Raw genomic sequence first — 12,614 nt, forward strand, 5'->3', positions numbered from 1 at the left:
TATATATATATATCTCCTCTCTATATATATCTCTTCTCTATATATATATCTCCTCTCTATATATATCTCCTCTTTATATATATCTCCTCTCTATATATATATATATATATCTCCTCTCTCTCTCTCTCTCTATATATATATATATCTCCTCTCTATATATATCTCCTCTCTCTATATATATCTCCTCTCTCTATATATATATCTCTCTCTCTCTATATATATATATATATATACCTCCTCTCTATATATATCTCCTCTCTATATATATCTCCTCTCTATATATATATATATATACCTCCTCTCTATATATATCTCCTCTCTCTATATATATATCTCTTCTCTCTCTCTATATATATATATATACCTCCTCTCTATATATATCTCATCTCTATATATATATATCTCCTCTCTCTCTCTATATATATATATATACCTCCTCTCTATATATATCTCCTCTCTATATATATCTCCTCTCTATATATATCTCCTCTCTATATATATCTCCTCTCTATATATATCTCCTCTCTATATATATCTCCTCTCTATATATATCTCCTCTCTATATATATCTCCTCTCTATATATATCTCCTCTCTATATATATCTCCTCTCTATATATATCTCCTCTCTCTCTCTATAAATATATATATATACCTCCTCTCTATATATATCTCCTCTCTATATATATCTCCTCTCTATCTTGTTGCCATTGTATCTCTCTTTCTCTATGTCTCTTTTGCTTATTTTCTTTGTTTCTTTCTCTCTTATTGCAAATATTGAGCTCTGTCAAATTAAACTCCTTTTTGTTGTCAGATTACATACTGTCACGTAAGTAAGGATTCAGACACACACAACTTCTTATTTTATTTCTCAATGATGGCAGACCAAATATGAAGCTTAAAATAAAATGGTCAGGACCTGAGACCTGCTCATGAAGGAGGAGAGGCGAGACTAGAGAGAACAGAGAGAGGAGGACAGAGGAGAGAGGGGAGAGGGGAGGACAGAGGGGAGAGGGGAGAGAGAGAGAGGGGAGAGGGGAGGGGAGGACAGAGAGGGAGAGTGGGGAGAGGGGATGAGAGAGAAGAGAGAGAACGGAGAGAGGAGGAGAGAGGGTAGATGGGAGAGGGGAGAGGGGAGAGGGGAGAGAGGGGAGAGAGAGAGGGGAGAGGGGAGGAGAGAGAGGGGAGAGAACAGAGAGAGGAGGAGAGAGATGAGAGAGCGGGGAGAGGGGAGGAGAGAGAGGAGGAGAGAGACGAGAGAGAGGGGAGAGGGGTGAGGGGGAGAGAGAAAGTGATTGAGTGGTGAGGAAGGGGGTGAGGTGTCCGATAAACAGCCCGATTAAAGCATCTGACCAATTACAGGCCCTCTCTTGTGCAGACAGATTTCACACCAAATTACAGCGGGTCAAACTATTACAGAGGACACCACACATTAACGCAGAACATCAAAGGAGGAGGAAGGTCACACACACACACACACACAGACACACACACACACACACACACAAATGCACACACACACATGGATCACTGCCTTGTAGATTCCTCAGGTAAAGCCCAATACTCAAAAGTGACGTCCTTCACTCCACCACTGAATCAACAACCCTAACAAACAGTAAGGAGGAGGAGGAGAAGAGGAGGAGAAGAGGAGGAGGGGGAAGAGTAGAATGAGGAAAATGAGGAAGAGGAGCCAAGGGAGGAAGAGGTGGAGGAGAATAGAGAATGATGAGGAGGAGAGAGAAGGTGGAGGAAGAGGAGGTAGAGTAGAATGAGGAAGAGGAGGAAGAGGAGGAGGAGGAGGAAGCGGGGGAGGAAGAGGTGAAGAAGGAGGGTGGAAGAGAAAGATGAGCAAGAGGAGGAGGAGAAAGAGAGAAAGAGCGAGATGATCTGTACTGACCCGATGGTGCTTCCCTGGGCTGCTTCGATGCTCCAGACACAGTGCAGGTTATGTTCATAAGGAGCTGGGTAACCTGGAGACAATATACGACCTGTAGTCTCATCCCTGATGGTTCCCCCACACTCCGCTAGAAAGAGAGAGAGAGAGAGAGAGAGAGAGAGAGAGAGAGAGAGAGAGAGAGAGAGAGAGAGAGAGAGAGAGAGAGAGAGAGAGAGAGAGAGAGAGAGAGAGAGAGAGAGAGAGAGAGAGAGAGAGAGAGAGAGAGAGAGAGAGAGAGAGAGAGAGAGAGGAGAGAGAGAGAGAGAGAGAGAGGGAGAGAGAGAGAGAGAGAGAGAGAGAGAGAGAGAGAGACAGAGAGAGAGAGAGAGAGAGACAGAGAGAGAGAGAGGGAGAGAGGGAGAGAGGGAGAGAGGGAGAGAGAGAGAGGAGAGAGAGAGAGAGAGAGAGAGAGGAGAGAGAGAGAGAGAGAGAGAGAGAGAGAGAGGAGAGAGAGAGAGAGAGAGAGAGAGAGAGAGAGAGAGAGAGAGAGAGAGAGAGAGAGGGAGAGAGAGAGAGAGAGAGAGAGAGAGAGAGAGAGAGAGAGAGAGGGAGAGAGGGAGAGAGAGGGAGAGAGAGACAGAGAGAGAGAGAGAGACAGAGAGAGAGAGAGGGAGAGAGAGAGAGAGAGGGAGAGAGGGAGAGAGAGAGAGAGAGAGAGAGAGAGGGAGAGAGAGAGGGAGAGAGAGAGAGGGAGGGAGAGAGAGAGGGAAAGAGAGAGTTTGATTTGTTGTCTTTCATTAATGAAACATTCTCATTTCATTAAAACCTCACCCCCCCCTTAAAATAAAACACCAAAATACATCCTGTACTGCATACTTGTACCATACTCACCTTTCCCTCTACAACACGATACAAAACAACACCACACCAAAACATCTTCCCCAGCTGTATAGACAGCCCCCCTAACACACCGTATCTCCTGAAACATCTACACACTGTTTATCATTTTACACAACTCAAATTCAACCCTAAGGCGCACAGAGACCATCCCATTAAACAATAGTAAAGGGTCTGTTATCCCCCCACCTTTGACCCTGTTCCTCCTTGTTAGCCAAATAGACAACTTCACCTGAGCAAACAGATAATTCAACAAAACACATTTGACCGTATTTAAATAAGTGTACCATATTATAAACATCCCAACAGTAAACTCCACCCCCAACCTCTCACACAGACATCCCAACAGTAAAACTCACCCCCAACCTCTCACACAGACATCCCAACAGTAAAAACACCCCCAACCTCTCACACAGACATTCCAACAGTAAAACCCACCCCCAACCTCTCACACAGACATTCCAACAGTAAACTCCACCCCCAACCTCTCACACAGACATTCCAACAGTAAAAACACCCACAACCTCTCACACAGACATTCCAACAGTAAACTCCACCCCCAACCTCTCACACAGACATTCCAACAGTAAACTCCACCCTCAATCTCTCACACAGACATTCCAACAGTAAAAACCACCCCCAACCTCTCACACAAACATTCCAACAGTAAAACCACCCCCAACCTCTCACACAGACATTCCAACAGTAAACTCCACCCCCAACCTCTCACACAGACATTCCAACAGTAAAACACACCCCCAACCTCTCACACAGACATTCCAACAGTAAACTCCACCCCCAACCTCTCACACAGACATTCCAACAGTAAACTCCACCCCAAACCTCTCACACAGACATCCCAACAGAGACATTAAAGGCATTAACCTGGTGCACACAGAAAACACATGAATCACAGTTTCTCTCATAAGACAGAAAGGACATTCCTGCCCGACTCCCACGTCAACCAACCAGCTGTTAGTGGCCAGGGCTCCACTGGAGGTCCCCTGACCTCTTTTGGTACTGGGGTTTGTAGAGCTCCCTCCATCTAAAACCCACCATACTCTCCACCCAACATACCCCCTCCACTGGAGGTCCCCTGACCTCTTTTGGTACTGGAGTTTGTAGAGCTCCCTCCATCTAAAACCCACCATACTCTCCACCCAACATACCCTCCACTGGAGGTCCCCTGACCTCTTTTGGTACTGGAGTTTGTAGAGCTCCCTCCATCTAAAACCCACCATACTCTCCACCCAACATACCCTCCACTGGAGGTCCCCTGACCTCTTTTGGTACTGGGGGTTTGTAGAGCCCCTCCATCTAAAACCCACCATACTCTCCACCCAACATACCCCCTCCACTGGAGGCCCCTGACCTCTTTTGGTACTGGGGGTTTGTAGAGCCCCCTCCATCTAAAACCCACCATACTCTCCACCCAACATACCCCCTCCACTGGAGGTCCCCTGACCTCTTTTTGGTACTGGGGTTTGTAGAGCTCCCTCCATCTAAAACCCACCATACTCTCCACCCAACATACCCTCCACTGGAGGTCCCCTGACCTCTTTTGGTACTGGGGTTTGTAGAGCCCCCTCCATCTAAAACCCACCATACTCTCCACCCAACATACCCCCTCCACTGGAGGTCCCCTGACCTCTTTTGGTACTGGGGGTTTGTAGAGCCCCCTCCATCTAAAACCCACCATACTCTCCACCCAACATACCCCTCCACTGGAGGTCCCCTGACCTCTTTTGGTACTGGGGGTTTGTAGAGCCCCTCCATCTAAAACCCACCATACTCTCCACCCAACATACCCCCTCCACTGGAGGTCCCCTGACCTCTTTTGGTACTGGGGTTTGTAGAGCCCCCTCCATCTAAAACCCACCATACTCTCCACCCAACATACCCCCTCCACTGGAGGTCCCCTGACCTCTTTTGGTACTGGGGGTTTGTAGAGCCCCCTCCATCTAAAACCCACCATACTCTCCACCCAACATACCCCCTGCCACTGATGTGCCTTCACTCCTGTTAGGCTCCTAATGTTCCTCACCTTAATGCAGAGGTTGTAGAGGGATTTACCTTAATGCAGAGGTTGTAGAGGGCTTTACCTTAACACTGAGGTTGTAGAGGGATTTACCTTAATGCAGAGGTTGTAGAGGGCTTTACCTCCCACCCCTTCAAACTCCCTCAGGTTGAGTGTTAAAATCTAACAGGTTCTCCAGACCCCCTTGCCAGTCTCCAGTCTCTGCCGTCACCTGCAGTGGCGTAAACATTGGTGGCCCCTCCTCCTTTGGTCACTCGAACACCCCCTTACCGGCTCAGACAGGGCCTCCTGGACCTCCTCCAGGAATCTCTCCAGCAGCCTAAGAGACATTATTCCTGTTTGTTGTGCCAAGACTTCCGGGGTTTTCCACCCCTCCTGTCCCGGCAGTCTCAGGTCACACAGCCTTAGTAAACCTGCTGCCATCAGTTGACATCAGCATGGTACAGCAGTCTCTGCACCGCCTTTAGCCTGAAAGCAGCCACCTTGCTCTCCAGTTCCACCAGGGCCTGTCCTCCTCGTGGATGGTCATGTAAAACTCTGCCGCCTGCAGCCAGTGATGACCCAACCAGAAAAAGTCCACCAGCTTGCATTGCAGGTCTGCGAGCAGACCGGCGGGGTGATTGAGGACAGCCACTTTATGCCACAGGGAAGATGCCACCAGGTTGTTGATTGTCAGCACCTTCCCTCTATATGCCAATTGGAACAGGAGCCACCTCCACCTGGCCAGTCTTGACACCACTGCCTGTGACAGCCCCTCCCAGTTCTTCCGGACCCACATCTCCGAGGCAAGGTACAACCACAAACTTTTTAAGCCCTTCACAACCCCACTGCGTTCCCCGTGGAAGCAGAGGAGGGGCCCAATCCCTATCCCTATCTAAACCAATCCTTCCATGCTTTGCACTTGCTCCAGTTTACTTTAGCTGACAAAGCTCCTCGTACACCTTCAGACTAGTCTCTAGTGCCTGCATATCCTGACCATCACAGAAACCTCATCTGCATACACCGACACTGCTATGCCTGTCCAGCACACTCTCTGCAGTCTCCTGGGTAGCAGGCCCAGAAAAGGCTCAATAGCTAGTGTATATAACTGCCCTGAAAGAGGGCATCCTTGTCTAATGCCCCGCAAATCAGCTCTTTCCTGGTTTGATCATCCGTAATAAACTGAGGTGAATTTGCGACTACCACCCTGGTCGAAGGTGTTGAAAGAGGTGAAATTGGCACCAACAAGAAATGTTCCACTAGTAATGAGCCTACCCACCAAAGTTGCTCTTGTCATGAACACAACCACAGCTCTGTTCACTCTGGAAGCAGAATGTATCAATTCAGCTCCTACCTGTTCACCGACCGCAAGCAGAACCCTACTTTAACCTGTTGAGTGTAGGGGGCAGTATTTTGATGTTTGGATGAAAAACGTACCCAAATGAAACTGCCTATTTCTCAGGCCCAGAATCTAGAATAGGCATATAGTGGTCAGATTATGATAGAAAACACTCTAAAGTTTCCAAAACTGTCAAAATATTGTCTGTGAGTATAACATAACTGATATTGCAGGTGAAAACCTGAGGAAAATCCAACAAGGAAGTGCCTCTTATTTTGAAACCTCCCTGTTCCATTGCATGCCTTCCCTCCATTTAAAGGGATATCAACCAGATTCCTTTAGCTATGGCTTCCACATGGTGTGAACAGTCTTTAGACATAGTTTCAGCCTTTTATTCTGAAAAATGAGCGAGAACAATCACATCGCGTCAGTGGATGGGTGGGTTCCAGCAGCGTTTTGCATGCACCAACAGCTTGGAGCAGACATTTCTCTCTCTCTCTCCTATTGACAAAGCTACGGTCCTGTTGAAATATTATTGATTATATATTGTAAAAACATCCTGAGGATTGATTATAAAAACCATTTGATATGTTAAACCATTTGATATGTTTCTACGAACTTTACGGACACTATTTGGAATTTTCGTCTGCCCGGCATGACCGCTCGAGCCTGTGGATTTCTGAACATAACGCGCCAACCAAATGGAGGTTTTGGATATAAAAATGATCTTTATGGAACAAAAGGAACATTTATTGTGTAACTGGAAATCTCGTGAGTGCAAACATCCGAAGATCATCAAAGGTAAGCGATTCATTTGATTGCCTTTCTGACATTATTCCTGTTTGTTGTGCCAAGACTTCCGGGGTTTTCCACCCCTCCTGTCCCGGCAGTCTCAGGTCACACAGCCTTAGTAAACCTGCTGCCATCAGTTGACATCAGCATGGTACAGCAGTCTCTGCACCGCCTTTAGCCTGAAAGCAGCCACCTTGCTCTCCAGTTCCACCAGGGCCTGTCCTCCTTCGTGGATGGTCATGTAAAACTCTGCCGCCTGCAGCCAGTGATGACCCAACCAGAAAAAGTCCACCAGCTTGCATTGCAGGTCTGCGAGCAGACCGGCGGGGTGATTGAGGACAGCCACTTTATGCCACAGGGAAGATGCCACCAGGTTGTTGATTGTCAGCACCTTCCCTCTATATGCCAATTGGAACAGGAGCCACCTCCACCTGGCCAGTCTTGACACCACTGCCTGTGACAGCCCCCCAGTTCTTCCGGACCCACATCTCCGAGGCAAGGTACAACCACAAACTTTTAAGCCCTTCACAACCCCACTGCGTTCCCGTGGAAGCAGAGGAGGGGCCCAATCCCTATCCCTATCTAAACCAATCCTTCCATGCTTTGCACTTGCTCCAGTTTACTTTAGCTGACAAAGCTCCTCGTACACCTTCAGACTAGTCTCTAGTGCCTGCATATCCTGACCATCACAGAAACCTCATCTGCATACACCGACACTGCTATGCCTGTCCAGCACACTCTCTGCAGTCTCCTGGGTAGCAGGCCCAGAAAAGGCTCAATGGCTAGTGTATATAACTGCCCTGAAAGAGGGCATCCTTGTCTAATGCCCCGTCTCACTGAGACTGGCCTACTGAGCCCCCTCCCACCTTGACCATACATGACGCCCCAGCATACAACAGCTTCACAAAAACTCTTCCCAAACCCAAACATCACATTAAATAGATACTCCAAAGCCTTCTCTTGATCTAAAGAGACCAGTCCAAAGTTCACATTAGAACCTCTTGACAAGTCCAACATGTCCCTAATTGAGAACAAGTTGTCCATGATTGAGCGTCCCGGTACACAATATGTCTGGTCCTTAAGCACTATCGAGTCCAGATGGGACTTTAGTCTGTTAGAGAGGACCTTGGCAAATATCTTGTCGTCCTCACAGAGTAATGCCACAGGCCTCCAGTTCAAGTTCAGACAAGTCCCCTGCACTTAGGCCCCAAATCCCCACACTCAAAACACCATAGACTGCCTGTACTGGCAAACCCTGCACAGAGCCCCTCCCCATGCCTCACTTTAAAATGCACATTTAGCTGTTGCTTATTGTTATTCAGAAACATGGACACTTGCCTCCGGAATGAAACAACATGCTTAACGGCATCTGCCTGAAAACCTGCTGACAGTACACGAAATACGCTAGCAAATCAGCTCTTTCCTGGTTTGATCATCCGTAATAAACTGAGGTGAATTTGCGACTACCACCCTGGTCGAAGGTGTTGAAAGAGGTGAAATTGGCACCAACAAGAAATGTTCCACTAGTAATGAGCCTACCCACCAAAGTTGCTCTTGTCATGAACACAACCACAGCTCTGTTCACTCTGGAAGCAGAATGTATCAATTCAGCTCCTACCTGTTCACCGACCGCAAGCAGAACCCTACTTTAACCTGTTGAGTGTAGGGGGCAGTATTTTGATGTTTGGATGAAAAACGTACCCAAATGAAACTGCCTATTTCTCAGGCCCAGAATCTAGAATAGGCATATAGTGGTCAGATTATGATAGAAAACACTCTAAAGTTTCCAAAACTGTCAAAATATTGTCTGTGAGTATAACATAACTGATATTGCAGGTGAAAACCTGAGGAAAATCCAACAAGGAAGTGCCTCTTATTTTGAAACCTCCCTGTTCCATTGCATGCCTTCCCTCCATTTAAAGGGATATCAACCAGATTCCTTTAGCTATGGCTTCCACATGGTGTGAACAGTCTTTAGACATAGTTTCAGCCTTTTATTCTGAAAAATGAGCGAGAACGATCACATCGCGTCAGTGGATGGGTGGGTTCCAGCAGCGTTTTGCATGCACCAATAGCTTGGAGCAGACATTTCTCTCTCTCTCTCCTATTGACAAAGCTACGGTCCTGTTGAAATATTATTGATTATATATTGTAAAAACATCCTGAGGATTGATTATAAAAACCATTTGATATGTTAAACCATTTGATATGTTTCTACGAACTTTACGGACACTATTTGGAATTTTCGTCTGCCCCGGCATGACCGCTCGAGCCTGTGGATTTCTGAACATAACGCGCCAACCAAATGGAGGTTTTTGGATAGAAAAATTATCTTTATGGAACAAAAGGAACATTTATTTTGTAACTGGAAATCTCGTGAGTGCAAACATCCGAAGATCATCAAAGGTAAGCAATTCATTTGATTGCCTTTCTGACTTTTGTGACCAATCTACTTTGCTGCTAGCTGTTTGTAATGTTTTGTCTGCTGAGAGAGATGTCCTTACATAAATGCTTGGATAACTTTCGCCATAAAGCTTTTTTGAAATCTGACACGCCAGGTGGATTAACAACGAACAACTAACTAAGCTGTTTTGCTATGTTGCACTTGTGATTTCATGAAAATGTTATATTTTTAGTAATGTATTTTGAATTTGGCGCTCTGAAATTCAGTGGATGTTGACAAAAATGATCCCGCTAACGGTATGGGTGCGCCAAGAAGTTAAAATCCATTCTCAGGAACACACCTGAATCCATACCGTAATGACAGTCTCTCCTCCGCGCCAGGCTGAGAAGTCATTGCGCACACCACACATTCCAAACCACAGGAAACTAAAACTCTGTCCTCTTCTGTGGATAAATAACTGTACGAGAGCACACAGGCTTCAGTGTGGGAAAGAGTCCAAAAAGCTACTGCAGTTTGCCTTACCACTGACTGCTGGAAATCAAGGGTAACCACTTCTTACTTGTCGGTAACATGTCACTTCACTGAAGATGGTTTGATGTCTAGCTGTCTTCTGGACTGCTTTGAGTTCAGCGATAGACACACCTCAGAGAACTTGGCAGAGGAACTGTTGAGAGTGGCCAGAGAATGGCAAGTAGATGGAAAAGTGGTCTGTTGTGTTAGCGACAATGCAGCTAACAGAACCAAAGCCATGAATATTTTTAAATGGACCCATCATCCATGTCTTGCCCACACAATCAACCTGATTGTCAGAGATGCTCTGAAGGGGACGAAGCCACTGTGGACAAAGTGAAAGCAGCTGTGGAATACTTCACAGTAGGTTCTGAAAAACTGAAGTCTACACAACGCCAGATGGGCCTGAGCTGAGGCCTAAACAAGACTGCACTACAAGGTGGAATTCAACATTTATATGTTGAAGCGGTTTCTTGAGTCAAAGGATGCCACCATCTCTACCCTGGCCATAGTCAATGCACCTGTTGATGCTCTGACCCAAGAGGAATGTATTTTATAATAACAGGAACTTTACAATAACAGTAACATTACAATAACAGGTACTTTACAATAGCATGTATTTTACAATAACATATACTTTACAATAACAGTAACATTACAATAACAGGTACTTTACAATAACAGGAACTTTACAACAACAGTAACTTTACAACAACAGGAACTTTACAACAACAGGTTCTTTACAATAACAGGACATTTACAATAACAGGTACTTTACAACAACAGGACATTTACAATAACAGGTACTTTACAACAACAGGAACTTTACAACAACAGTAACTTTACAACAACAGGAACTTTACAACAACAGGAACGTTACAGCAACAGGAACTTTACAACAACAGGAACTTTAGTAAGGAGAGAGGAATTTGACTGATGATTCAGGGAATAGTGGAATATACTGATATATATACTGATATACTGACTACGTGTAGGATTGAAGCATCAATCATGTGGAAAATATGTAATATTTATCTATCAGGGTATATTTCCTGTGGTTAATACTGCTGATAGGGTTGGAGTCATTTATCCTGTTGGATGGTGGTCCTGGGATATGTAGTATATAATGTATCCTGTTGGATGGTGGGATATGTAGTATATAATGTATCCTGTTGGATGGTGGGATATGTAGTATATAATGTATCCTGTTGGATGCTGGGATATGTAGTATATAATGTATCCTCTAGGATGGTGGGATATGTAGTATATAATGTATCCTGTTGGATGGTGGGATATGTAGTATATTATAATGTATCCTGTTGGATGGTGGGATATGTAGTATATCATGTATCCTGTTGGATGGTGGTACTGGGATATGTAGTATATAATGTATCCTGTAGGATGGTGGGATATGTAGTATATAATGTATCCTGTTGGATGGTGGGATATGTAGTATATAATGTATCCTGTTGGATGGTGGGATATGTAGTATATAATGTATCCTGTTGGATGGTGGAATATGAAGTATATAATGTGGTGTCAGGAAAATAACCTCACACTCAACGTCAACAAAACTAAGGAGATGATTGTGGACTTCAGGAAACAGCAGAGGGAACACCCCCCTATCCACATCGATGGAACAGTAGTGGAGAGGGCAGCAAGTTTTAAGTTCCTCTGCATACACATCACAGACCAACTGAATTGGTCCACTCACACAGACAGCATCGTGAAGAAGGCGCAGCAGCGCCTCTTCAACCTCAGGAGGCTGAAGAAATTCGGCTTGTCACCAAAAGCACTCACAAACTTCTACAGATGCACAATCGAGAGCATCCTGGCGGGCTGTATCACCGCCTGGTACGGCAACTGCTCCGCCCTCAACCGTAAGGCTCTCCAGAGGGTAGTGAGGTCTGCACAACGCATCACCGGGGGCAAACTACCTGCCCTCCAGGACACCTACACCACCCGATGTTATTCATCTCATATGCATACGTATATACTGTACTCTATATCATCGACTGTATCCTTATGTAATACATGTATCACTAGCCACTTTAACTATGCCACTTGGTTTACATACTTATCTCATATGTATATACTGTACTCGATATCATCTACTGTATCTTGCCTATGCTGCTCTGTACCATCACTCATTCATATATCCTTATGTACATATTCTTTATCCCCTTACACTGTGTATAAGACAGTAGTTTTGGAATTGTTAGTTAGATTACTTGTTGGTTATTACTGCATTGTCGGAACTAGAAGCACAAGCATTTCACTACACTCGCATTAACATCTGCTAACCATGTGTATGTGACAAATAAAATTTGATTTGATTTGATTTAATGTATCCTGTTGGATGGTGGTACTGGGATATGTAGTATATAATGTATCCTGTAGGATGGTGGGATATGTAGTATATAATGTATCCTGTAGGATGGTGGGATATGTAGTATATAATGTATCCTGTAGGATGGTGGGATATGTAGTATATAATGTATCCTGTAGGATGGTGGGATATGTAGTATATAATGTATCCTGTAGGATGGTGGGATATGTAGTATATAATGTATCCTGTAGGATGGTGGGATATGTAGTATATAATGTATCCTGTAGGATGGTGGGATATGTAGTATATAATGTATCCTGTAGGATGGTGGGATATGTAATATGTAATGTATCCTGTTGGATGGTGGGATATGTAGTATATAATGTATCCTGTAGGATGGTGGGATATGTAGTATATAATGTATCCTGTTGGATGGTGGGATATGTAGTATA

The 12,614-nt window shown here is 45.0% G+C and overlaps 1 protein-coding gene across 1 annotated transcript in view; it reads right to left on the reverse strand.

Annotated features, from left to right (window-relative positions):
• The window catches only part of LOC112220687 (CUB and sushi domain-containing protein 2-like), a 927,456-nt gene that overhangs the window by 308,977 nt on the left and 605,865 nt on the right, over positions 1-12,614 (reverse strand). Inside the window, 1 exon segment of the mRNA XM_042295064.1 lies at positions 1,896-2,022. Within this exon segment, the coding sequence (XP_042150998.1) occupies positions 1,896-2,022 (127 nt within the window).

The sequence above is a fragment of the Oncorhynchus tshawytscha genome, linkage group LG13 (genome assembly GCF_018296145.1).
Source record: "Oncorhynchus tshawytscha isolate Ot180627B linkage group LG13, Otsh_v2.0, whole genome shotgun sequence".
Classification (NCBI taxonomy): domain Eukaryota; kingdom Metazoa; phylum Chordata; class Actinopteri; order Salmoniformes; family Salmonidae; genus Oncorhynchus; species Oncorhynchus tshawytscha.